Here is a 25,742-nt window from a genome sequence, read left to right on the forward strand (position 1 = left end):
CACATGCTAAGTCGCATCCAGTGTGAACTAGCCCGTTAGGTGTGAAACTAGGGTCACACATGATCTCTACGGCTGAGTGACGTAAGGCAAGGGGAGTGGAAAGTGAAGGCGGGCGGAACAGATTAACAATCACTGGAGGCCGAACACCCGCCCTTCTACTACAAGCAGCCCCACATAGAGCGTGATTGGCCTCTCCAGTTGTGTCCCCGGCGGAAGCCATTTTGCGTGAGGAAGTTTTGTGTCATATGACAACGAAGTCTCCGGAAAAATGGCGCCTTCATTTGTTTTAAAGTCAAGCAACGAAAGACGGGTTATATACAGTGTTCATTGACACTTTCTGAGAGTTGTTTTTTTTCTGTGTATGTCGCGATACGTTAATACGGGCGAACACTTGCGTCAGTTTCATGTTTGCAGTGCTTTATTTCGTTCTTGTCACACATTATCCCGTCGCGCTTTACAGATTGGTGAAGGGTATAATGGTTTGTTGCTTTTGCGGAGTAGTAATGTAATCTTAAAGTTACTATAAATAAGTAAAGTTTTAGTATGTTCCATCACTTTCAGTAGCTGAAAGTGTAAATTGTCAATAAAGCTGGATGAAGATTAAAAAAAAAAAAGACTTGTGTTGGTTGGCTGATCGGACCATGTGACTTCCGTCACCAAGATGGCGGCCTTCTCGTACAGGTTGTGTGTGACCGGAGTGAGAGGAGTCCTGTGGAGCCGGGTAATGGGGTGAACAATGGATGGGGAGTTACTAAGAGCCGACATGTGACTACAACCGATTAACAACCTTGCAGAGCAGGCCATTTTTGGCACTTTTTGTTTACATGTTACTATTAGTACTTTTTGCTAGAAAATGTCTTTGAACCCCCAAACATTAAATATATTTTTTTTAAAGCGGAGGCCATAGAGGATACATTGGTGGGTTTTGTCATTTTTATGTCACACGGTATTTGCACAGCAGTTTTTCAAACACTTTTTTTTTTTAAATACACTTTTTTGAATTGAAAAGATATTTGATTTAAAGCAGAGTTCCACTCACCCTGGTGATAAAAGTCCGGAAGTGACAAAACGTGTCGTTTACCGGAAGTGCGACCGCGGCCATTTTGCTTGTGGGAACACGCGGTTGTTCCCACTCTCTACAATTCCTGTGACAGCTGGCCTCTGTATTTTTATATGTGTTTTTATATGTGTGCAGGGAGTGTTTTACTAGGGGGGCGGTATATGTGTGCTTCGTTGTAATCACACTGCTCTGGATGGCTGCTCTGGATGGCTGGATGGCTGTGCTGTTCACAGCCATCCAGAGCAGTGTGCCCGAGATGACAGAGAGGAGAACTGTTAGTAAACAAAACAGTCTTCCTCCCTGTCAGAGATCTTTGGAAATCGCTGGGCGCCGGCGAGTAATTACCGACCAGGACCCGGTGATTGACAGCCATGGCCGCAAATGGCAGCGTGGGTAGGGCGCTCGTGCGTATCCCCTACCCGGGAATGCAAAATCATGTATATATACATGATTTTCCGCACCCATGCCACCCTGTAGCAGTATTTCTGCTATAGGGCAGTCAGGAAGCGGTAATATTACTTTTATTGTCATGAGAAATGTAAACATCCTTATGACAACAATAGGCATATGCAGGAACTCTTTATGTAGGAATCTGGGCTCTATAAGATTCCGACTTTGTTCAGCTCTCCGACTGGTCGCTCAGATCCCCCAGCAAGCCATGGCAGGGGGGATGCCCAATCCCATTGCTTGTAATAGTAATTAAGCAGCTACTTACCAGCTCCGATTGTTCTTGGGAGAGAGCCGACTGCCGGCTTTAAAAAAATGGTACCGGGTTGAACCCCCGTTTTTAACACAAACTGTTAGGACAGTTCGGTTGGTTGCAGGCTGGTCGGTGAGTTGAGCTGGGAATTTTTCTTTTTTGTTGTTTGACATGTGTCGCCTATCCATGTGCTCCTTGCTGCAAAGGCCAGTTATAGATTGGGGCAGTGGCCATTTGTGTGTACTGAAATCAGTTTCAGGTCTCTGGGAATCCTTGCTAATAATTATTGTATCTACATCTCATGGTGTTCCTGCTGAGTTTGTGGAACATGGGAGGGATTTTTATACAGGCTTGGAGCATGACATACTTATTTCAGGTACTTCTATAGTGCCGTCAATTTACGCAGCACTTCACGTAAACATTCTACATTCATATCAGTCCCTAACCCTCGAGGAGTATACAATCTAAAGTCCCTAACTTATATTCATACATATACATACTAGGGCCTTGTCTTTGGAGTATGGGAGGAAACCAGAGTACCCAGAGGAAACCCACGCAGGCACAGGGAGAACATGCAAACTCCAGGCAGTTGGTGCCGTGGTTGGGATTCGAACGACCCTAGTACTGCCAGGCAGAAGTGCTAACCAAGTGACATTTCTCTACATGTCTACAGCTCATGGCATATTAGCTTGAACAATAAATTGAAATATAAAAGAGAATCACAGATGTGTATTTGACACCTGGGGCTGATTTATATCAGTTATTTTCAGTAATAACAATGAAATAAAAGTAATAAAAATTCTGCCCAGAAAAAAATATGCGGACGGTGAGTATAGTATCGTTCTTTGGCACTGATGTTAGTGTAGTCTTCCTTTTATATTTGTAGTCCTTGTGGTCGTCAGGGTATTGTTTCTTTACATTGGTTCTCTTTTACACAGACACTTAGTGGAAGGGGCCCCTTTACATTGGTGGTTTGTAGAGAAGGACCCTTTTACATGGTAGGCGCTGGGAGAAAGAATGTCATACTTCATTGGTCTCTGGGAGTTAGGGCCCCAATACTCTGGTGGTCATTAGGAGAAGGACCCCTCTACCTTGATGGTCATTGGAAGAAATCCTCCTTACACTGGAGGTCACTGGTAGAAAGGCAGTATTTCTCTGGTTGTCAGTGGGAAAAATGTCCTTTACTTTGGTGGTCAGAGAGAAAAATGCCTTCCTTACAGATAACTAAAATAATAATTGGTGTTGTATAATTTTCTGATGGTCAAAAATTGCTCAGGGAACCCCTAGTAACCTCTGGGGGGACCTGGTTGAGAACAGCTACTGTAGCATGTTTACAGGGCTGGGATGAAAGCAGTGCGCAAATATAGAGAGCCTGGTTAGCTTGAAATGCTGTCCTTAACTCTCTCAGGCTTTGTGATGCTGTAAAGGGGATTACAGGACGCTCATATCAAGACAGCTTTAGCTACTTATGTTCTACGAAAAAATGCATTTCATGATTTTTAAATGAACACATACTGTAGTTGGATCAAAGTATGTTTTTTTTTAATATCTGCCTGGAGTTCAGCTTTAACTTTGATGTGCTTAAATAACAATTGCACAGATGATTGGTTGAATGCCAGTTAGTAGTAATGTAACAGATATATAAGAGACGTGTCATTTAGCAGTGTGATGTGCAGATTTCTAAATTAACATGAGGAAACTGAGCAAAATAGCTGAAACATGGGCCTGGACTATGTGATAGGGAAGGAGAGGAAATACATTTTCTTCCAGTGGTACTAAATTGTATATACATTTTGTTTCTTCTATAGCCCCTAGTGTCTGTGCTGCCTGTTGGGGTTCGTGCGCTCTGCAACCCGCCTGAAACATTCAATGTGCCATCTCGGTATAAAGATAAGCCCTGGGAATATATGAACAGTGAAGGTATTGTACTTTAAGCTACACTTGTTGCGTGTTTATTTTTTAAATAAGTTCACCCTATGTAACCTGTTACACCGGTATTCAGGGTGTAACATGTGACTTTGGAGCAGTCCCCCCCCCCCCCCCCCCATTTTTCCCTTTGACTGCAGGCAGGGTATCCTCTCCCCACACCTGCTGTCACAATTTAAAAACAGTGCTGTTGTGTGGAGATCCACCCACACAGTCACTTCATTCATTCACATAGATCTGTGAATGAATGAACTACAAGTCCCGTCTGCCACCATGTCAGACAGCTTGCAGTTCTCAATGAAATGAACTGTGACGGCACTGATGAGCGCCCTTGTAGTTTACTGACTCTTCCTGCACTTCAGTAACTGCCTGCAAGAGCCTGACACTGCACCTGTGATCCACTGATTGCAGGTGCAATGTTTTGCAGGCTGCAGTGTAAAAAAAAAAAAAAAAAAACATTCACATCATTTTTTTTTTTTTTTTAACGTGCAAAATCATGTGCATTTATTTATTTTATATTTTTTTTACAAAAGATTAGCTTAGCCTTTAAGCTTAAAGTAACATTTCACATTTTTGCTTAAAGTAGAGAGACCCTTGAAATTATTTTAGGTTTCAGAGGCCCCCTCACTTAAATGATTTTATTTGTAGCTCATGGTACATTACCATGATCAGTAAATTGGAGAAAAGTTACTTCATTTTTGTTGAGAAAAAAACATTCCCCTCTGGATGATGTATATATATATATTGCAGGGATTTTAACCACTTACCTTCCAGAGGATTAACCCCCCCCCCCTTCTTGACCAGGCCATTTTTTGTGATATGGCACTGCGTTACTTTAACTGACAATTGTGTGCTCATGCAACACTGCACCCAAAGGAAATTTAAGTCCTTTTTTTTCCACAAATGGATCTTCCTTTTGGTGGTATTTGATTGCCTGTGCGTTTTTTTATTTTTTGCGCTATACACAGAAAAATGACAATTTTGAACAAAAAATACTTTTGACTATAAAACATATCCAGCAAAAAATCAACTTTTACATATACTAGTAATGGTGGCAATCAGTGACTTACAGCAGGACTACGGCGGGCATTGTGACAAGGAGGGTGACTAACAAACTGACACTGCCATCCTCAGTGACACTAATACAATGCACTGACACTGTACTAATGACACTGGGCAGGAAGGGGTTAACATCTGAGGCAATCAAAGTGTTAACTGTGTGCTGTTTTACTAACTGTGATGTGTGTGTTTTACTGTGCAAGCATGCTGTTTCGTATTGCTGTCCTATGCAGAGCAATACAATGCAGCATGCTGGTGCTGACAGGGGAGAGATCTGTGTTGTTTACATACAGACCTCTCCCCTGCCAAAGTTCCTGGTGGTCGCCGGGTGCTGGTGGGGAATCTCCGGCCGGTACCCAGTGATCAACAGCCGTGGCAGCTTGGGTAGGGCGGCGCGTACGCCCCCTACCTGGAAATGCAAAATCACATATATATGCAGTTAGGTCCATATATATTTGGACACAGGCACAATTTTTGTTTTTTCAGGTATTTACTAAAACATATTCAAGCTATAGTTATATAATGGATATGGGCTGAAAGTGCTTACTCTCAGATTTACTTTAAGGGTATGTACATCCAAATTGGAGGAAGGGTTTAGGAATTACAGCTCTTAAGAATAGCCACCCCCGCTTTCTCAAGGGAACAAAAGTAATTGGACAATTGAATCATGGCCAGGTGTGGGCTACTCCTTTTGTTATTCCTTCATCAATTGAACAGGTAAAAGGTTTGGAGTTGATTCTAAGTGTGGTATTTGGAATCTATTGCTGTGAACCTACATCATGCGTTCAAAAGGAGCTCTCCATGCAAGTGAAAAAGGTCATTTGTAAGGTTTCAAAAACAAAACAAATCCATTGGAGAGATCACAGCAACATTAAGAGTGGCCAAATCAACAGTTTGGTACATTCTGAGGAAAGAATGCATTAGTGGAGCCCAGCAACATAAAAAGGCATGGTATCCACAGAAGACAACAGTGGTTGATGATAAATATAGTGGCTCTGAGGAAGAGGCAAGTCCTTGAAACGCGTCAGCCTTTTGGATGTCTATACTCCCTATTGCGGACTGTTACTCAGTGCAGTGTTGACCCAGCTGTTCTTTTATGATGCGCCTTGACTATATTGTCGTTTGTGAGTACAACACATACTTTATTTTTTATTAAACATTGTTTATGGTAATGCACTAGGCCTGTGCGCCCTCTGTTTTTTCTTTCCTCATTCAGTGGTTGATGATAGCAGGATCCTCTCTATGGTAAAGAAAAACCCATTCACAACATCCAGACAAGTGAAGGACAGTCTCCAGGAGGTGGGCGTATCATTGTCAAAGTCTACAATCGAGAAGACTTCACGAGAGCAAATACAGAGGGTTCAACACAAGGTGCAAACCATTCATAAGCCTGAAGAATAGAAAAGCCAGATAAATTCTGCAGTGTTTAGAGATATACTGTCAGCCCAGATTCATCCAAATGCAGCAAAGTTGATTGGACAGCGCTTCACAGTACAGATGGACAATGATCCAAAACACACTGCAAAAACAACCCAGGAGCTTTTGAAGAAAAAGTGGAATATTCTGCAATGGCCGAGTCAGTCACCTGACCTCAACCCAATTGAGCATGCATTTCACTTGCCGAAGGCAAAACTAAAGGCAGAAAGACCCACAAAACAAAGAACAACTGAAGACAGCTGCAGTTTGAGCCTGGCAAAGCATCAGAAAGGAGGAAACCCAGTCTTTGGTAATGTCCATGGGTGCCAGACTTCAGGCAGTCATTGCCAGTAAAGGATTCTCAACAAAATATTAAAAATGAACATTTTATTTATGATTATATTCATTTGTCCAATTACTTTTGGCCCCTTGAAAAAGGGGGGATGGCTACTCTTAAGAGCTGTAATTCCTAAACCCTTCCTTCAGTTTGGATGCACATACCCTCAAGTTAAACCTGAGAGTGTGCACTTTCAGCCCATATCCATTATCTAACTATATCTTGAATATGTTTTGGTAAATACCTGAAAGATCTAAAATTGTGCCTGTGTCCAAATATATATGGACCTAACTGTATATGATTTTGCGCAGCCCTGCCAGCCTGTAGCAGTAGTTCTGCTATTGGGCGGTAGGGAAGCGGTTCACAAACTTTGTTGCAGATTCCAACCTTTTGGTATTCTGAAATAAATAGATTGCAGGCAGCCTGTGAAATATTCATATTTGGTGAGACACTTTCAAGATTCTCACAGACTGAAGAGATAAGGATAAAAGGATGCTACTTTTTTTAATCATAATACTGAGGCTAATTAGATGATTAAAAATGTAAGCAGATAAAATTTTGTACCTCTGTCTATTGTGGTCAACGGGACAAAGAGTGAAAGGAATATCCTCACCTTTCTACTTTAAAACATGGCATAAGCTGAGATTAGTCCAACACCACCAATATGATAAAACAGGGCAGCAAAATGATCAACTTAATTGTTAATTATTTTTATTGTATTTGAATGTGTATATGTTTTATCATATCAGAGACTCAGCTACTTTATATTTCTCCTTTTCTAGAATACCTTGAGCGTTATGGGGAAAATCTAGTATGGGCTAGTTACAGGAGGAACTTCAAAGGATCAATCCCACCACAGAAAACACGAAAGAAGTGCATTGTAAGTAAGTTCCTTTATACAAACAAATTAAAGATTTCCCTGCACACATACCAGCTAGCCTACAGGAAAAAAAAATGAGGCTAACAATTTACCTTAAAAACAGAGTATAGTTGCACAACATATGTGGAAGCTGCACAGCCTTGCCAAGCCTCTTCTGTAAAGTGGTCCTAATGCTATATTTGAGAGTCTGCAAGTTGGAGCATATATAGTAGTGGCTACATTAAGGGCAGGTATGCCTGGAGGGAGCCCATTCCTCAAAGTTGCAGGGACACATTAGAAGCCCAGCTGGAGTACTGTGGCTCCTGAAGGCGTCCAGCAAGCAAGCTGTACTAGAATGGCAACCAATCCAATTTATAACTATGTTTCAGTTAGAGACAAATCTCATCTCGGCACAGTTTGCCTGCATTTTCACTTTTGCTGAAGATGTGAGTTTAAGTTAAGAATAATGTAATGTATTTTTGCCTATGAGCCCTTAGATGTCATAGCTGCTGCCATAGTTTTTTTTTTTCTTTTTATTCATCTGGTGGAAAGTAACACATGTTTTGTAGTAGGGTGACAAAGTACTTTATAAAGAAGCTGCATGGTTTCCTCTCTTCTATCTACTCAACATATGGTGGTATTATGTAGTCCACAGAAGGACTGGAAACAGTCCTCACAGATAACAGTCAGAATAGAGCACAGAGTTTTTGTTTGTTTGTATGTCTTTATATAGATTAAAAAAAAAATTGGTTTACATAAACTTTAACCATTTCCTGCCCGCTGTATAGTCATTATACAGTGTCGGGGTGGTTCTCCAGTTTTAGGAGTCTGTCCAGGTATGTCCTTCCAGTCGCGTACCTCACACACGCATCTGTTAGATCCTGTGACTGGTGGATCACAGTGCTTGGTACCCAGCCGCTATGAGCGACCGGGGTATCATGTGATCGCTATGACCAACCATAGCGAACACGATAAGATTTAAACAAAATTGTCATGCCTTTTTTTAACATGGTGTCACCAGTCAGTATCCTCGTTAACTGCCACACCAGCCATATGATGACACTGTACTGCAGTGGTGACAGTATGTAAAAAAGAATTGTGAAAAAAAGTTTTATATAATTAATTTTCCAAAAAGTGCCAAAAATTGCAAATTCAAAAAACTTGCCTCTTACTAAATACCTTGCTAAATACCTTGGACTATCTACTTTGCAAAAATGGGTCATTTGGGGGTATTTGTACTGTCCTGGCATTATAGGGCCTCAAGAAATGAGATAGGTTGTCGGTACATCAGGATTGATCCATTTTCAAATATACTGTGTATATATACCATAGTTTGTAGACTGTTACTTTCACACAGATTAAATAATATACACTTATTTGGGTTATTTTTACCAAAGAAATGTATCGGAATACATTTTTGCCTAAACGTACGAGGAAAGATTATTTATTTGCAGAATTTTATAACCGAAACAAAGCAAATTTTTATTTTTTTTTTCAAAATTTTGGGGTAATTTTTCATTTATATGGCAAAAAAAAACCCAGTGGTGATTAAATACCATCAAAAGAAAGCTTTATCTGTCTCAAAAATGATAAAAATTTCATTTGGGTACAGTGTTGCATGACCGTAATTGGCATTCAAAGTGTGATATGACAGTGCTGCAAATTGCCTGGCCAGGAAGGGCGTGAAAGTGTCTGCTATTGAAGTGATTACTGCTAAACTCCAGGCAAAAAACTAAATCCAAAGATGAAATCCATATATAAAAACTATTTTACCTGCCAAATGATTTGTATTTCTATTCTTTTTCAGTCCTGAAATGTATTAATAAAATTGTGGTCATATACAATTGCTTCTTCATTCTGGTTTGACAGAGAGCGGGCAAGGTCTGTGGAAACCCATGTCCAATCTGTAGAGATCACAACCTTCATGTGCATTATCGAGTGAGTATGACTACCAATGCATATTCTACATCCAAAAAGTGAAACCTAATTTTTACAGGAAAAAATAAAAATGAATCCTCCTCCGCTTCAATGGATGATCTCTATACCTAAGCTGCTCACACCCAATCCTAAACCCAATAGGTGAAACAACAAATGAACATAAATGGTGTAGTGCTAAAAACTATATCATAAACAAATTAAATATATGTGCATATCACAAAAATATAAATACAATAAACAACAAGTGATAAGTTCCTCTCTGGGTCCAATAGTGTAAAATGGATAGTGAATCGAGTAACACGAAAAATCCTTGAAGTGAACACACGCATATATACACAACGTCCTCTCCCCAACTGGGGGATCAATAAATGGTATAATATGATGAATATAAAGGTGAGTCCCCTAAAACGAGGATAATAAAGTGTGTCCCCTGACAAGGGGACAAAATAAACTCAAAGTGATAAGTGTCACAAATAAACACACTTAACCACAATTAAATGAAAGTGACAATTATGCATAACATAAAAAATTGCAGTCCGCATAAAGCAAGTCCAATTAAAAAAAATCACATGTGAACATATACATGTGATCCATAAACGAAGATCATGCATGTGATGAAGTAAAACTTGTGCTCACAGCAATGGTGTAAGTATACTTAAATAGCCCAAGTGCCCCCTCACCTCCTCAAGGTGACCACAACGGCCAGCTCACTTTTTGGATTAACCATGATCCTTACCGGAACTAATACGTCACAGGGAAGAAAACCGCACTGGATCTCATCAGTAGTAGCACTTACTTCTCCTGGGTTCCCTCCAGATATAAATAATCGCAATACCACTCACACTTCATCAGAGGATCATAGTAATGAGACAAAAAAGATCCTCCATAGTATAATCCAGTTTTATTAAACAAATTAATAACGCCAAAAAATACCCACTCACATATTCATCCTGGAATAATCAGCCTTTCACCTCATGTAATGGGTGTACTGCATGGGTATCCTGGTGTACTAAGATGGCGCCCACTCCAGAAATGATGTCACCGCGTACATTGTCAGGAGATACACTCTAGTTTTTACAGGCTTTAACCTGACCATGCTAAGCAGAAGAGCAATGTACACAATGCTTTTTGCATGCTTCGAACATCTTTCTTAAAGCCCTTAAAGTGTATATCAAAGCAAAAAAAAAAAACCATTTGCAGTACTTCTGTGCAAGACATGCATATTTCCCTTTGTTTTTTGCAAGTACAAAAATACTAAATTTTTGGAGGTTTTTATGTAGTGTTCAGGCCTGAAATGTTTATTTAACTGGTTTCCACCCAGCCAGTTGTAGAATGATGGCCATAGGGGACCTCTCTCATTTTGGGAGGAACGTCATGACATCCTCCCATTCTTGCCGCGTATGCCCTGATTATCAATGCAACCCCATCAGTGCAGCATATCAGTGCAACTTATCACTGCCGCCTCATCAGTTCCTATCAGTGCTGCCTCATCATCATCAGTGAAGAAGAAAAATTAGCAAAATGTTATAACGGAAACTAAGAAATGTTTTTCCTTTTTCAAAATTTTTTTTTGTTTAGCAAAAAATAAAAACTCAAGTGGTGATTAAATACCACCAAAAAAAAGCTCTATCTGTCTGAAAAAATATGAAAACAAATTTAGTTTGGGTACAGTGTTGCATGACCACACAATTGTCAGTGTGAAAGCACTGAAAGCTAAAAATTGGCCCGGGCAGGAATGGGGTGGACATGCCCAGTATTGAAGTGGTTAAACTTGTGGAGAAAAAAATGGCTCCATAAACGCAAGGGTTCATGTTTTGGAGATGAAGACTGTGAGAGTGGTTACGTAGTTTTGCAAAATTGTGTAGGGCTGTGTCGTTAGCCCACAATAGGAATTTAAATGCTCAACTGCATTTCTGGCAAAGAAATTGGTATTTTCCTAACTTTTTTTTTATATATTTTTTTTAAATCAGATCTTTTTTTTTATTAGTTTTTTTTGCATTTTGTTTTTAAACAGACGCACAATTTGTGTATGGCAAACAAATCAAATAACATTGGTCATACAGTGACAAAGCAGCAATCAGTAAAAAAGACATATACGTCCTTGTCCATAAGCATACAAGCAGTGCCGCAGTATCATCTGCAGGAACAATCATCAGTATTCCTGCCATTGCCTTTCAGTTGGCATTGTATATAAAATATAGAGTAACTTTCCAATCAAAAATGTACATCATATGAACATATATCCAAAGACATAAAACTGCTAAACCAGCACAAGTTGGCCTGAATCTGTTACCTCTTCCAATAACTTCAAGCTGCATGTGTCTATCTGCATATGTATAAATTTCATAAATGGGTATTTTCTGAAAGGGGATACCCTGTAGAATATAATGAACAATGCAGAAGAGCTGAAGGCCGCTATTGAAGCATCCTGGTCTTCCATAACACCTCAGCAGTGCCACAGGCTGATAGCTTCCATGCCACGCCGCATTGAGGCAGTAATTGCTGCAAAAGGGGCCCAAACCAAGTACTGAGTACATATGCATGCTTATACTTTTCAGAGGTCCGATATTGTTCTATGTACAATCCTTGTTTTATTGATTGCATGTGATATTCTAATTTTCTGAGATTGTGGATTTGGGGTTTTCATGAGCTGTAAGCCATAATCATCACAATTATGACAAATCACGGCTTGAACTATCTTGCTTTGCATGTAATGAGTCTATCTCATGTATTAGTTTCACCTTTTAAGTTGCATTACTGAAATAAATGAACTTTTGCACGATATTCAAATTTTTCAAGTTTCACCTGTATATTTTAAACAACTTTATTACAAAACCTTCACCAAAATTTAAAAATTCTTGCACGAACAGCTGCTGAGAGCTCACACTCCAGAACTACATCTGCCAAGCACCACAAGAACCCTTTCCCTACATACAGCAAGTGGGCAGGCTCTTGAGAGTCAGAGAAATCAATGTGTGCATGTGAAGTGGGATATGGAGGGGTGGTGGGTAGGAATAGTTCAGTACTCCAGCAGACTGAGCTAACAAGCTGCTTGGTATTTCAGTGCAGGTGAGATACTGATGTAAGTCCAAACTGAGTTGAAAGCACACTGGATTTTTGACAGATTAAAGGGGCACTAAAGTCCAAAAAAAAAACCAATTATGTAAGTTATAAGATACTAGTATGCACCCCATACTAGCACAATATGACAGACTTACTTTAAAACGAAGGCCTCCAGCGATCTGAATGGAAGGCAAACTCCAGTATGCTGTGCATTCAGTGCGCATGCGTTGGTGACGTCACCGGCCTCTACAAGTTTTTATATCTCCTAAATGGTGCAAGTTTAGGAGATATTCACTGTACCTACAGGTAAGCCTTACTATAGGCCTACCTATAGGTACAAGTCCTAAAGTGGACTTTACTATCGTGTTATGAGGTATTTTTCTGTACTTACAGCTTTTTAAAGCGATAAATATTGGGAAATTCAGTATGTATTTCAGAAATATACTTAATGTTTGTTTTCCCCCAACATATGTTAACCAATTCCACGCCGCCCTATAGCACAAATACTGCTACAGGGCGGCACAGGCGCACAAAATCACGTGTATATATACGTGATTTTGTAGTTCCAGGTAGGGTCTCTGACGGGGGAGAGACCTCTATGTAAACAATGCAGATTTCTCCCCTTTCAGCTCCTGCACACTGCTTTGTATGGCTCCACATAGCAGAGCCATACAAAGCAGTGTGCTTACAGTGAAGCGCGCACACAGCCCCTATAGTGAAACAGCACTGAGTTAACCCTTTAATCGCCCCAGATGTTAACCCCTCTCTGCCCAGTGCCATTAGTAGTGTCAGTGCTTTTTATTAGCACTGATCACTGTATTGGTGTCACTGGGGATGTCAGCGACACCAAGTCAGTTCCCCCCAGTCCCGCTATAAGTCACTGATCGCCGCCATTACTAGTTATAAAAAAAAAAAAAAATCCAGTATATATACCGCCATTTGTAAGTGCTATAACTTTCACGTAAACCAATTAATTTACACATATTGGGATTTTGTTTTTTTAGTAAAGATATGTAGCAGAATACATTTTGGCCTAACTTTAAGACGAAATTTGATTAAGCTTTTTTTACTGGATATGTTTAATAGCAAAAAGTCAAAAATATTGGGGGGTTTTTTCTCAAAATTGTCAGTCTTTTTTATTTATAGCGCAAAAAATAAAAAATGCACAGGCGATCAAAAGGACATATATGGAATTTAGTTGCAGCGTTGAATGACCGTGCAATTGTCAGTTAAAGTAATGCAGCGCCGTATAGCAAAAAATGGCCTGATCAGGAAGGGGGGTATATCCGCTGGAGGGCAAGTGTGTTTGCAGCGTACATAGTAACAGAGCCCTTAAAGCCCAACAATAGCTAACCCTCCCTTACTTAGTCTGATAGCTGCTGTGCAAGGTAATGTAAACACAGATTTAGGTTGTATACCAATTCAAAATGCAATATCCTTATTACAACTGAATGATGTTTTAACAATTTTGTGGATTACGGTTGTTGATCTGTTTGCAGAACATCAGGTTACTTGAGCAGTTTATTTGTCCGGATACTGGAGAGGTGCATGATCACACAAAAACAGGTGTGTACTCCATTATAATATGGCTTACATTCAGAATACGTTGCTTGCATAGTGTACCCCATTGTTCACATTTTACACCTTTTTTATGTGGATTAGGTGTCTGTATGCAGCAGCACAAGATGCTTGTGAAAGCCATAACTGATGCTCAAGACCATGGTGAGTAACTGTTCTGCTAAGAGACTCATCACTTTGTGTTATCCTGCACCCTTGTGTCCTGACCTGATTTCAAGAGCATAAGCTGCCTGCTAATGTCATCAGATTACTACTAGATTTAAAGCTAAACACTAGGCATGTCTTATCACTTTGAAGTTGATATTGTGAAAGCGTACATGGGGGTATTCTTCCTCATTTGTTTGGATGGAGGAAACTTAGACTTTTTTTTTTTTCTCCAGCTAGTGAGGTGAAGGAAAAAAAAAAAAAGCTAAGTGTATGGCCACCTTAAGATTGAAATCAATTCCAGACAAAATAGTCACCTTTTGTCTTACATTTATGACTTTTTGCAGTGCCTGGAGTGGTTCTACTTTAAAGCAAACAAACAGTTAGTGCTTCATTCCTCTCTATGAGTTAAACTTATACATTTTTATACAAAATAATATTTACTCATTCCTTATACCATCCATGACAAAACAATGAATCAATGCCACTGAATGATATACCACCAAAAGTGATAATTCAAAGTGACTCCATCTAAAAGAGAAACCCATATACAGTCAGGTCCATAAATATTGGGACATCGACACAATTCTAACATTTTTGGCTCTATACACCACAATGGATTTGAAATGAAACGAACAAGATGTGCTTTAACTGCAGACTGTCAGCTTTAATTTGAGGGTATTTACATCCAAATCAGGTGAATGGTGTAGGAATTACAACAGTTTGCATATGTGCCTCCCACTTGTTAAGGGACCAAAAGTAATGGGACAGAATAATAATCATAAATCAAACTTTCACTTTTTAATACTTGGTTGCAAATCCTTTGCAGTATATTACAGCCTGAAGTCTGGAACGCATAGACATCACCAGACGCTGGGTTTCATCCCTGGTGATGCTCTGCCAGACCTCTACTGCAACTGTCTTCAGTTCCTGCTTGTTCTTGGGGCATTTTCCCTTCATGCATGCTCAATCGGATTCAGGTCAGGTGATTGACTTGGCCATTGCATAACATTCCACTTCTTTCCCTTAAAAAAAACTCTTTGGTTGCTTTTGCAGTATGCTTTGGGTCATTGTCCGTCTGCACTGTGAAGCAGCGTCCAATGAGTTCTGAAGCATTAGGCTGAATATGAGCAGATAATATTGCCGAAACACTTCAGAATTCATTCTGCTGCTTTTGTCAGCAGTCACATCATCAATAAATACAAGAGAACCAGTTCCATTGGCAGCCATACATGCCCATGCCATGACACTACCATGCTTCACTGATGAGGTGGTATGCTTAGGATCATGAGCAGTTCCTTTCCTTCTCCATACTCTCCTCTTCCCATCACTCTGGTACAAGTTGATCTTGTTCTCATCTGTCCATAGGATGTTGTTCCAGAACTGTGAAGGCTTTTTTAGATGTCGTTTGGCAAACTCTAATCTGGCCTTCCTGTTTTTGAGGCTCACCAATGGTTTACATCTTGTGGTGAACCCTCTGTATTCACTCTGGTGAAGTCTTCTCTTGATTGTTGACTTTGACACACATACACCTACCTCCTGGAGAGTGTTCTTACTCTGGCCAACTGTTGTGAAGGGTGTTTTCTTCACCAGGGAAAGAATTCTTCGGTCATCCACCACAGTTGTTTTCCGTGGTCTTCCGGGTCTTTTGGTGTTGCTGAGCTCACCGGTGCGTTCCTTCTTTTTAAGAATGTTCCAAACAGTTGTTTTGGCCACGACTAATGTTTTTGCTATCTCTCTGATGGGTTTGTTTTGTTTTTTCAGCCTAATGATGGCTTGCTTCACTGATAGTGACAGCTCTTTGGATCTCATCTTGAGAGTTGACAGCAACAGATTCCAAATGTAAATAGCACACTTGAAATGAACTCTGGACCTTTTATCTGCTTATTGTAATTGGGATAATGAGGGAATAACACACACCTGGCCATGGAACAGCTGAGAAGCCAATTGTCCCATTACTTTTGGTCCCTTAACAAGTGGGAGGCACATATGCAAACTGTTGTAATTCCTACACCGTTCACCTGATTTTGATGTAAATACCCTCAAATTAAACCTGACAGTCTGCAGTTAAAGCACATCTTGTTTGTTTCATTTCAAATCCATTGTGGTGGTGTATAGAGCCAAAAATGTTAGAATTGTGTCGATGTCCCAATATTTATGGACCTGACTGTACAATCCAACAAATCTGTGTAAATAAACCAAACTAAAAGTCCAGTGTTCATTGTTGTTATTCATAAATTGGTAAATTAAAGTGTTTCTCCCCACACACTGTAATAAAATATGCGCTCACCATGAAGTATTGGCCTCAATGATTGAGGCTGCTAAGTGTACCTAATGTGGCTTCCTGTGATGGTGTGGTAACAATTTTGCACTGCTCCTAATTTCAGAGCAGAGCTAGCACTCTAGGAGGTTGTTACCGCTGATTCACAAGTCTTCAGTGTTTGACTCCATTTTCTTTTAGGGATTATCTGTAAATCAAGACGCCTTAAGCTGGCCATAGACGAGACGAAAACCAAATGTTCTGAAAATAGCACATACAATTGTGCCATCATTTGTTTCATTTTTCTAAAACAAAATTGAGTACATTGGATCGGGAACTTTCGATTGTGGCACAAAAATTGGCTGTCACAACTGGCCCACTAATGATGTGAAGAATGAACGACCAAGAATTTCCATCGGTTTTTGACTCTTCTATAGCCTGCTTTAATCAAGAGAACTGCTAGAATAAAACTATTTTCCTAATTTAGATACAGTATGTGGTGTTTGGATAGTCTGAGCTGACCATAGAGGTGCATTGGAAAAGCACAGTAAAGTCTGTTCACTGTGCTGTACTGCTAAGTAGGGGTCATATATGTGAAGAACAATATAGATGTGTACAGTACAAACAAACCTATCATTCTCATTTGTCTAGAGTTAACCTCTTGTTGATAAACGGCAGGGCGGTGGCACTCCAGGGGCGGGTTGCCGTTCATAAACGGCACCCGCCTTTTCTAGCTGTGCGCGCTCCCTGGGAGCGCGCAGCACCGCGATCCGGTGCCCGCTGTGTCCTCCGGACACAGTGAAACACCGATCGTCAGACGGGACCTCTGTACGAGGTCCCGATCATGTGATCACTGATTGGCGAATCAGTGATCACATGCAAAGTAGTAAGCAAGATGTCACTTGTGACATCATTGCTTACTACGTGTGAATGATCACAGAGGTCACATGGTACAAGGCTATTCACAACAGCCTTGTACCATGTGACAAGCTGTGACCAATCACAGCTCACTCAGTACTTCTCAATGACTGCAAGAATGCAGAGAGAAAGAGAAATGATTGCTTTTACATCCTATATGAGTGTAAAAGCAATCAGTGTAAAAAAAAAAAAATCTTCATCACCCCCCACAAGTAGTACAGTGTCACCATGGTGACACTGTACTGCTAGGGTGACAGTATGTAAAAATAAAAAATATAAAAAAAAATATAAATGTAAAAAAAAAATGTTTAAAAATTATAATTTTTGGTTATAAACTAATTTGGATTTTTTTTTTTTTACTAAAAAAATTACGGAATAAATTTTGGCCAAGATTTATGATGAAATATTTGTAAAATTTTATTAAAAAAAAAACACTTTCAAAATTTTTGGACATCTTCATTTACATAGTAAAAAAAATAAAAATCCCAGCGGTGAATAAATACCACCAAAATAAAGCTTTATCTGTCTCAAAAAAATGGTAAAAAATTCATATGGGTACAGTATTGCATGACCGCACATTTGTCATTCAAAGTGTGATAGCGCTGAAAGCTGAAAATTGCCCTGAACAGGAAGGGGGTAAAAGTGTCCGGACAGGAAGTGGTTAAAGTCCTATTTGTCAGTAACTGAAATAACAGTCTGTAGCCACAAGATTCTACTTACCATTTACACCAAGTAGAAAAATTAGATCGAGGATTTGAGCAGTTGCTATAAATAACACTAACAATTCTCCTTTCAGACATTTTAATAAAATAAGCAGAGAGGGAGCCGAGTTTTCCTAGTGTGATGTAAAAACTGATCACTTTCTCCAGGTCTTCTCCCAGTGATGATACAACAAAAAGATGTGACCTTTGGAGAATATTCATATAAACATGGAGCTGTGACACAAACTCCACCCGCTCCAGAAGGGCCATGGTATTCCTGGTACGAGTGGCAAGAACCACCAGCCAAAGAAGTGACCCGACTGCGCAAGATGTACAGGCCGCACTTGAAAAAAATGATGGGGGAAGAATAAATATGGACGATAATTGCTTATTATTGTGTGACATGTTAAATAAACCCTGAGAATGGATTTAGCTTGTCAGTGTTTTATTTTTAACATAGCTGAAGAAAGAGGTGTTGTGACCCACAGCAAGCAATCCGGTTCTATTGCCTAACAGGTTCTGAATAGGAATACGTAGAGATAGTCACCTATCCTTTGTGGCAGAAATTGACTAAAAAAAGCAATGCAATCCTTACAGAGGTTCTAAAATTTCTTCACTAGAACATCAATAAAAAAAACTTAAAGGAAAAAAAAATGACTTGATCCCACTCATGCGATACAGTTTATGTGGGTGAGGAAATTCTTCCACTAAAGTATTGTATTTCTGACAGTGGGGAAGACTTCCCTGCAGTCAGGATACACTGATCCAGCACTGCTAGCTCTAGCCAGCAGCACCGACCACTCAGAAATTTTCCAACATCGACTTCTGTACAATCAGCCTCTCTATACATGGATTGAACATCAGCTGGTTCCTACTGAACTGTCCGAAAAGTTATCCATGTATGGCCAGCTTTAGAGCTAAATGCTGACTACACCCTCTAGAGACTTCATCTTTTTTTTCATCCAGTTGGATGGAAATTTAAACCACAATTTGCCACCCATAGCTACAGCCATTTCGTGGATTCCACCACGAAAAAAAAAAAAGTAATTTAAAATGGAATGGCAGTGAAAGTTAACACCAATATGATGCAGTGATCGGTATGTTCAAGAGCACTTCCAATAGCTTAAAGCTGGGACTGAAACAGCAAGTGGCAGATTTAAGAAAAAGGATGGTCCATTGTTATGACAAATCTACTACCTCATGGGGTTTCTTTTTTTCCCCATAATAATGTTTTATTGAATAATGCAAGTTTTTAACATTCCAAATATTACAACAGTATTAAGAAGAAAAAAAAAACACAGAGCCGTCATCAGATTACTGAATAACAATTGGCCCAAGTCCGTAATCTACTTTGCATAACTGGCTGACAACTGAGGACGACATTAAAAAAAAAAGGGTGGGGGGGAGGGACTAAGGGAATACAGTTGGCAACCGTAGCCTAGACCAAGTCATCTCTCGAAGTTTTTATTTTTAAAAAAAAAAAAGGAAGGGGGGGGGAGTAAGTATCTTCCCAGCATAAAGACAGCGGATGATTAATTCCATGGTATCTCATCGGGTGGTGCAAAGTGTGCGATCAGGAATCCCACCATGACAGTATATCGCACTCCTTCCAACGCAGTACGCCTCCATTGATTGGGAAAGTAAAACAAAGTGATCAGAACACAAGGTCCTTTTAGTCATCTGAAGCTTTAAATGTAGCCAGCAGGCCCACGTTTTGGTGAAGGCCAAGATCCTGTCCTGAGATGTAAAAATGAGCTCCATTTCCTCCAACTGTTCAAAGCGGGCAAGCCACTCCCATATACTGGGTGGCTTAGTATCTCCCCAATGTAGAGGGATACATAAGCATGCCACATTGATACTGTGCCAGGGAGAAATCCATGGCAGTCCCTGTCACGTGAAATAATGTCATGGACCTTGGTTCAAGACTCGGCAATGAGGGGGCAGTCCCACCAGATGTGGAAGAACATGCCAGCATTGGTCTGAAGTCACTGGGTAGATCTGGGATTTTTTTTTTTTTTTTAATTCTATGACCATTATGGGTATCTCCAATAATGCCTCAAACAAAGAAAGACATGAAACATTGGTACACTGAAAAAGATAAAACCTTTTATACAAAAGCTGTACAAATAAGATAGAAACAACAAAGAGGGAGGCTGCAGCATGTACAGGATCTGTGTGATATTCTCCATCTCTTCTTCCTAGAAAAAAGAAAACAATATGAGGGTTCATACCTCTATATATATATATATACACACACACGCAGTATATATAATTCCTAAAGGGAAGTCTGTTATGACAGAAAAAAAAGATTTGGAAGTGTACCTTTAGTCAAAAAACATCTTGATCACTTCATGCTGGCACCGTTTGCCAATATAGCTATGTAAATAATACGAAGAAGTGCCTTTTTCGGTTTAAAATCCAGTAATACAGTGTCTCACCCTGCTCTGCACATGCTCATTTACTCTCTAGTTTTCAGCCCAGTGCCAAAAATGTAAAATGTGCATTTATTTATTTTATTTTCCATTGGAACATGAAAAGCATTGCACCCACGATCAGTGGCTTGGGGGTGTAAGGACAGGCTTGTTCTCTGTTCATACTGAGGTACAGGCTTTCAAATGGAGTGCTGGAGGAAGTGGCAATTGCCAAGTAAGGTGAATATCTAACTTGTGTGCCACTGAAATCTAGAAATCTGTGTCACAGTGGCAGATCTTTGTGAATGAATGATGCAGCTGTACAGGCAGAGTCATCTGCTTTGGGGAAAGAACAACCCCTGCATGCTATCATGGAGAGGGGGCACTCTAGGGGTGGGAAGTCTGCTTGGCACCATGGTGTAAATAATGGAGTTTGCCTTTAAAGGCATCATCATAATCTCAGCTTCACTGCCTTGCTGGTCACTGCATGGAATACATATGCATGACAGAGCTCTGACATTTAATCTTGGCTGCAGGCCATTTATTTATCCTTGGTTTCTTTAAAAGCAACTGTCGACACCTAACTGAAGATAAAAGAAAAAATAAATTGTATGGGAAAATGCAGCTTTAATTAAAAGTTCACTCATTGCTGATGTGCTAGGGGAGGGAGAGCGGGCACACTGCATGTGCAGTTGAGTGATAGAGCACTTGTTCCTCTATGCAGCATGTCCCAAAATGGTAGTTTTCTGGCTAGTTTTTGGGAAGGCTGCACTTGGCCTACAGATATTATGTAAACTAATCTCAATTTGTCCATTTACATCCGTCTACATTCAATCTGCTGGGCAGATCAGATGGCAGTCTGTTTATATCCGATCACCCATAGAGGAGAGCTAGCTGTGTTTGACACACAGACCTGTCATCAGCCTGCTCAGTGGGAATCAGCAGACAGATCCCCCATTGAGCAAGTGAATCGCAGGTAGAGTCTGCCCCATGTGAAAGGGGCCTTACACTATGCTGACATCATGCTCCACAGATCATTGTTCTTATTAACCTCCACCCACTCACAGCATCCCTGATCACCACCACACCAGCCAAATTTCACTGCCACATCAGTCCCGGTGTCACCTGACCAGTATCAGTCAGCAGCAGTGTTCCTGATTACTGCCACACTAGTCCCCATTGTCACTAGACCAGTGCAGCCAACAAAAATGTTCCTCATCACTGTTGCACAGTGCAGTGTTTCCTCTGTCTGCCGCCTGTTATGGCTCTGTCCTGTTTATTGACCACAGTTCTGCCTGTTGCCTAGACCGAATCTTTGCCTGTTTACTGGCCATGACTCTGCCTGCAACCTGAACTGACCCATCTGCATGTCCAACTGACTATGTTCCTGTAAGACACCAGTACCAGCTATCCCCTGGGACTGCTATAGGGGATGCTACACGAAGTTATATCCCTTGATCACTCATAGAGGTGACCATTACAGTACATTGGTTTTTATACAATTGGTTGATTTGTGTGACACACGATACCACATCCGGTATATAATCAACCCAGACAGTGAAAGTTTCACACGTGGTATCACCATACTCCTGTTAAACGGACAACTTTGTTTAAAAAAAATTTAACTTTCTTTCTACATTTTTCAAAAACTTGTGTCAAAAAATGAAGTCTTCAAAAGACTCACCAAATAGGTGTATTCACTAAAGCTTGAGAGGGCAAAATCAGGCTTACTTCTGCATAGAAACCAATCAGCTTCCAGGTTTTATTGCCAAAGCTTAATTGAACAAGTTGAGCTTAGATGCTGATTGATTTCTGTGCAAAATTGAGCCTGATTTTGCACTCTCCATCTTTAGTAAATAAACCCCCATGCCTCCTAAAAAATACCTTGGGGTGTTTGCTTTGCAACATGTGGTTATTTTGTGGGTGATTCCACTGTCCTGGTGCTCCAGGGCCTCCAAAAATGTGATAGACATTCAGGATATTAGGAGGTGTAATTTATCTCCCTAGAACACCTGAAGGTGCTCTTTGGCTTTTGAGCCCCTCTAAGTGGCTAGGCTGTGAAAAAGCCTCACATATGTATCACCATACTCAGGAGACATAGCAGAATGTGTTTTGGGGTGTAATAAGTATGCCTATGCTGTGTGGGATAAATAACTTAAAATGACAACTTTGAGACAAAAAAAAAAAAAAATTGTATTTAATTTCTAATTTTTTTGTCGCAAATTTTTGTAAAATTAAGAACTTTTAAAAGCTTGCCATGCCTCTTACTAAATACCATGGGGTATCTACTTTCCAAAATGGGTCATTTGGAGGGGGGGTGTACTGTCCTCATTAAACAAGATAGGCAGTCAGCACATCAGGACTGATCAATTTTCAAATATACCTGTAAAATCCTTTTCTTGGGAGTACATTACGGGACACAGAACAGGCTATTCATGACTATGTGGGTTATATGCCGCCTATACAGTGCCTTGAAAAAGTATTCATACCCCTTGACATTTTCCACATTTTGTCATGTTACAGCTAAAATCGTAAATGTATTTTATTGGGATATTATGTGATAGACCAACACCAAGTTGTGAAATGAAAGGAAAATGATAAATGGTTTTCAAAATTTTTTACAAATATGTGAAACGCGTGTCATGCATTTGTATTCAGCCCCCTTTACTCTGATATCCCTAAATAAAATCTAGTGGAACCAATTGCCTTCAGAAGTCACCTAATTCGTAAATAGAATCCACCAGTGTGTAATTTAATTTCAGTATATATACAGCTGGTCTGCGAAGCCCTCAGAGGTTTGCTAGAGAACATTAGTGAACAAACAGGTCAGGGATAAAGTTGAGGCGAAGTTTAAAGCAGGGTTAGGTTATAAAAAAAAAAAGTATCCCAAGCTTTGAACATCTTATGGTGCACTATTCAATCCATCATCTGAAAATTGCAATGTAACTGCAAACCTATCAAGACATGGCCATCAACCTAAACTGACAGGCCAGGCAAGGACAGCATTCATCAGAGAAGCAGCCAAGAGGCCCATGGTAACTCTGGAGGAGCTGCAAAGAGCCACAGCTCAGGTGGGAGAATCTGTCCACAGGACAGCGATTAGTCATGCACTCAACAAATCTGGCCTTTATGGAAGAGTGGCAAGAAGAAAGCCATTGTTGAAAGAAAGCCATAAGAAGTCCCGTTTGCAGTTTATGAGAAGTCATGTGGGGGACACAGCAAACGTGGAAGAAGGTGCTCTGGTCAGATGAGACTAAAATGTAACTTTTTGGCCTAAAAGCAAAACGCTATGTGTGGTGGAAAACGAACACTGCACATCACCCTGAACACACCATCCCCACTGTGAAACATGGTGGTGGCGCATCATGTTTCGGGATGCTTTTCTTCAGTAGGGACAGGGAAGCTGGTCAGAGTTGATGGGAAGAAGGATGGAGCCACAGGGGTATGGAAATGTTTGAAAAAACTACCTGTCCAGGGACTAAATCAGTGCCCCAATTTGCTTGTCCCTCATGACAATCTACTTGTCCAGATAAAAAAAAAATAAATTTGACCCAAGACCATATTTAAATCATTGGTGCTTTTAGGAATGTCTGGGGCTTTTAAAAGCAAAAGGGGCTTTACGGCAACTTAAACATGTAATAATTTTAACATTGCGCTGTTTATCTCCTCCTCACCTCCCTGCCTGTTTCCAGCATTGCACCCGGGGACTAGCAGGTACTGCCGATAACCGGCAATTGTCAGAGACTGATCGGCACCGTGCCCAGCAGGGCCACCCACCAGTGCCGTCAGTCAGTGCCACCTATCAGTGCTGCCTCATCAACGCACATCAGTGAAGGAGAAAAATTACCTGTTTGCAAAATTTTATAATAGAAACAAATAAGTTTTTTTTTCAACATTTTTGTTTTTTCATGTTTATAGTGCAAACAATAAAACACCCAGCGGCAAGTACATACCACCAAACGAAATCTCTATTTGTGTGAAAAAAAAAGTATAAAAATGTCATATGAGTACAGTGTTGCATGACCGCGCAATTGTCATTCAAAGTGTGACAGCGCTGAAAGCTGAAAAATGGCCTGGGCAGGAAGGTGGTATAAGTGCCCGATAGGCTAGTGGTTAAATACCACCAAACTAAAGCTCTATTTCTCTAAAAAGAAATGATCAAAATTTCATTTGGGTACAGTGTTTCATTCAAAGTGCGATATATATATATATATATATATAAATACTGTAGCCACTAGTGCACACAACCCATGTCTCAGTGGGGCAAATAATAGGAATAAAGGTGAATAAAAAAATGCTGCCCTACATCAAAAAAATTGCTCAATACCTATGAATCAAAAAACATTTGAAAATAAGAAATTAAATATGAAAAACAAGAATCACCCAAACCAAAACAAAGAATAATGATTTTGAATCAACCAAAAAGTCAAACTCAAGTCCAATCAAAATAGTGTTCTTCTGTAAATCCTCCTGTGAATAACAATATTTATTATTTTATTTCAGGTACTTCTATAGCACCGTCAATTTACGCCGCACTTTACATATACATTCACATCAGTCCCTAACCCTCAAAAGGGCATACAATCTAAGGTAAATATGTGCAGCTGTCACCAATTCCAGTGAGAAAACATCCTCCACCATATGTCTGCTCAACTCACATTGTACAATGTTACCGTCTAACTGCACTTTTGGTCCCAACTGGACTCAGAAGATCAGCTTGTTAGATGATGTCTCCAAAGTATGCTACCTCCTTATAAATGTCTTGGTGTCATCTGTATTCCTCATTAAAAAAAACTCAACAGTGCTTTATCCTTTTAAACTTTTATTGAGCAATAAAACACAGGAAATGCCCTCACGTTCTGCAGGTGCATATCTGCACTACCTATGATGAACATTCAGCAATATATCGATTAATCACAAGATGGCAGTATCCTCTGAACAGGAGAGTCGTGTATGGGCTCAGGAAACCGTCACCATACAGAATGTATTGCATGGCAAAGCACGGGCCCTTCACTGTAAATGCAATTGCCTGCTAAAATGCTGTTCCTGGAGCGGTTTCATAAATACTACAACCGCTGTCCCGATGAATGGAAACATTGTGACATCATCCGTACGCTCCTCCTACCACTCCATCCCCCACAGCCACTTCCTCCTGTACCACTATCCCTTCCCTTCTAGATTGTAAGCTCGAAAGAGCAGGGCCCTCGACCCCCTCGTGTTTTGTTACTGTATTGTCTCATGTTCTGTCCTCCACTATAATGTACAGCGCTGAGCAAACCTTTTAGCGCTATATAAATCCTGTATAATAATAATAATACACTCTGTATTGGTGACGGTTTCCTGAGCCCATACATGACTCTCCTGTTCAGAGG

At 40.2% G+C, this 25,742-nt stretch overlaps 2 protein-coding genes across 2 annotated transcripts in view; one reads left to right on the forward strand and one right to left on the reverse strand.

The window, feature by feature from the left end:
* The first annotated feature begins 563 nt into the window (after positions 1-563).
* Positions 564-18,387, forward strand: LOC149460355 (small ribosomal subunit protein mS40-like). The gene is made up of 7 exons (XM_089679865.1): positions 564-721; positions 3,569-3,680; positions 7,281-7,378; positions 9,227-9,295; positions 13,858-13,924; positions 14,021-14,080; positions 18,128-18,387. Exons 1-7 carry the CDS (start codon positions 662-664, stop codon positions 18,328-18,330), a joined length of 669 nt encoding a protein of 222 aa, XP_089535991.1. The 5' UTR covers positions 564-661; the 3' UTR covers positions 18,331-18,387.
* A 1,656-nt stretch (positions 18,388-20,043) lies between these two features.
* LOC149460356 (pre-mRNA-splicing factor ATP-dependent RNA helicase DHX16-like) overlaps positions 20,044-25,742 on the reverse strand; it is an 81,605-nt gene continuing 75,906 nt past the window's right edge. The window contains exon 22 of the mRNA XM_089679866.1: positions 20,044-20,157. The gene's annotated coding sequence lies outside the window, so the exon portion shown is untranslated. The remainder of the gene's footprint in view (positions 20,158-25,742) is intronic.

Source organism: Staurois parvus, unplaced genomic scaffold, assembly GCF_062004578.1.
Source record: "Staurois parvus isolate SC_StPar_1 unplaced genomic scaffold, SC_StPar_1.0 ptg000232l, whole genome shotgun sequence".
NCBI lineage: Eukaryota > Metazoa > Chordata > Amphibia > Anura > Ranidae > Staurois > Staurois parvus.

What these genes read in the sequence shown, in the direction of transcription:
- LOC149460355 (XM_089679865.1), top strand. Translation starts at nt 662, where the DNA reads ATGGCGGCCTTCTCGTACAGGTTGTGTGTGACCGGAGTGAGAGGAGTC. An exon ending in GCATGATCACACAAAAACAG is followed by an intron (nt 13,925 to 14,020) that starts GTGTGTACTCCA and finishes TATGTGGATTAG; the next exon opens with GTGTCTGTATGCAGCAGCAC. An exon ending in AACTGATGCTCAAGACCATG is followed by an intron (nt 14,081 to 18,127) that starts GTGAGTAACTGT and finishes CACTTTCTCCAG; the next exon opens with GTCTTCTCCCAGTGATGATA.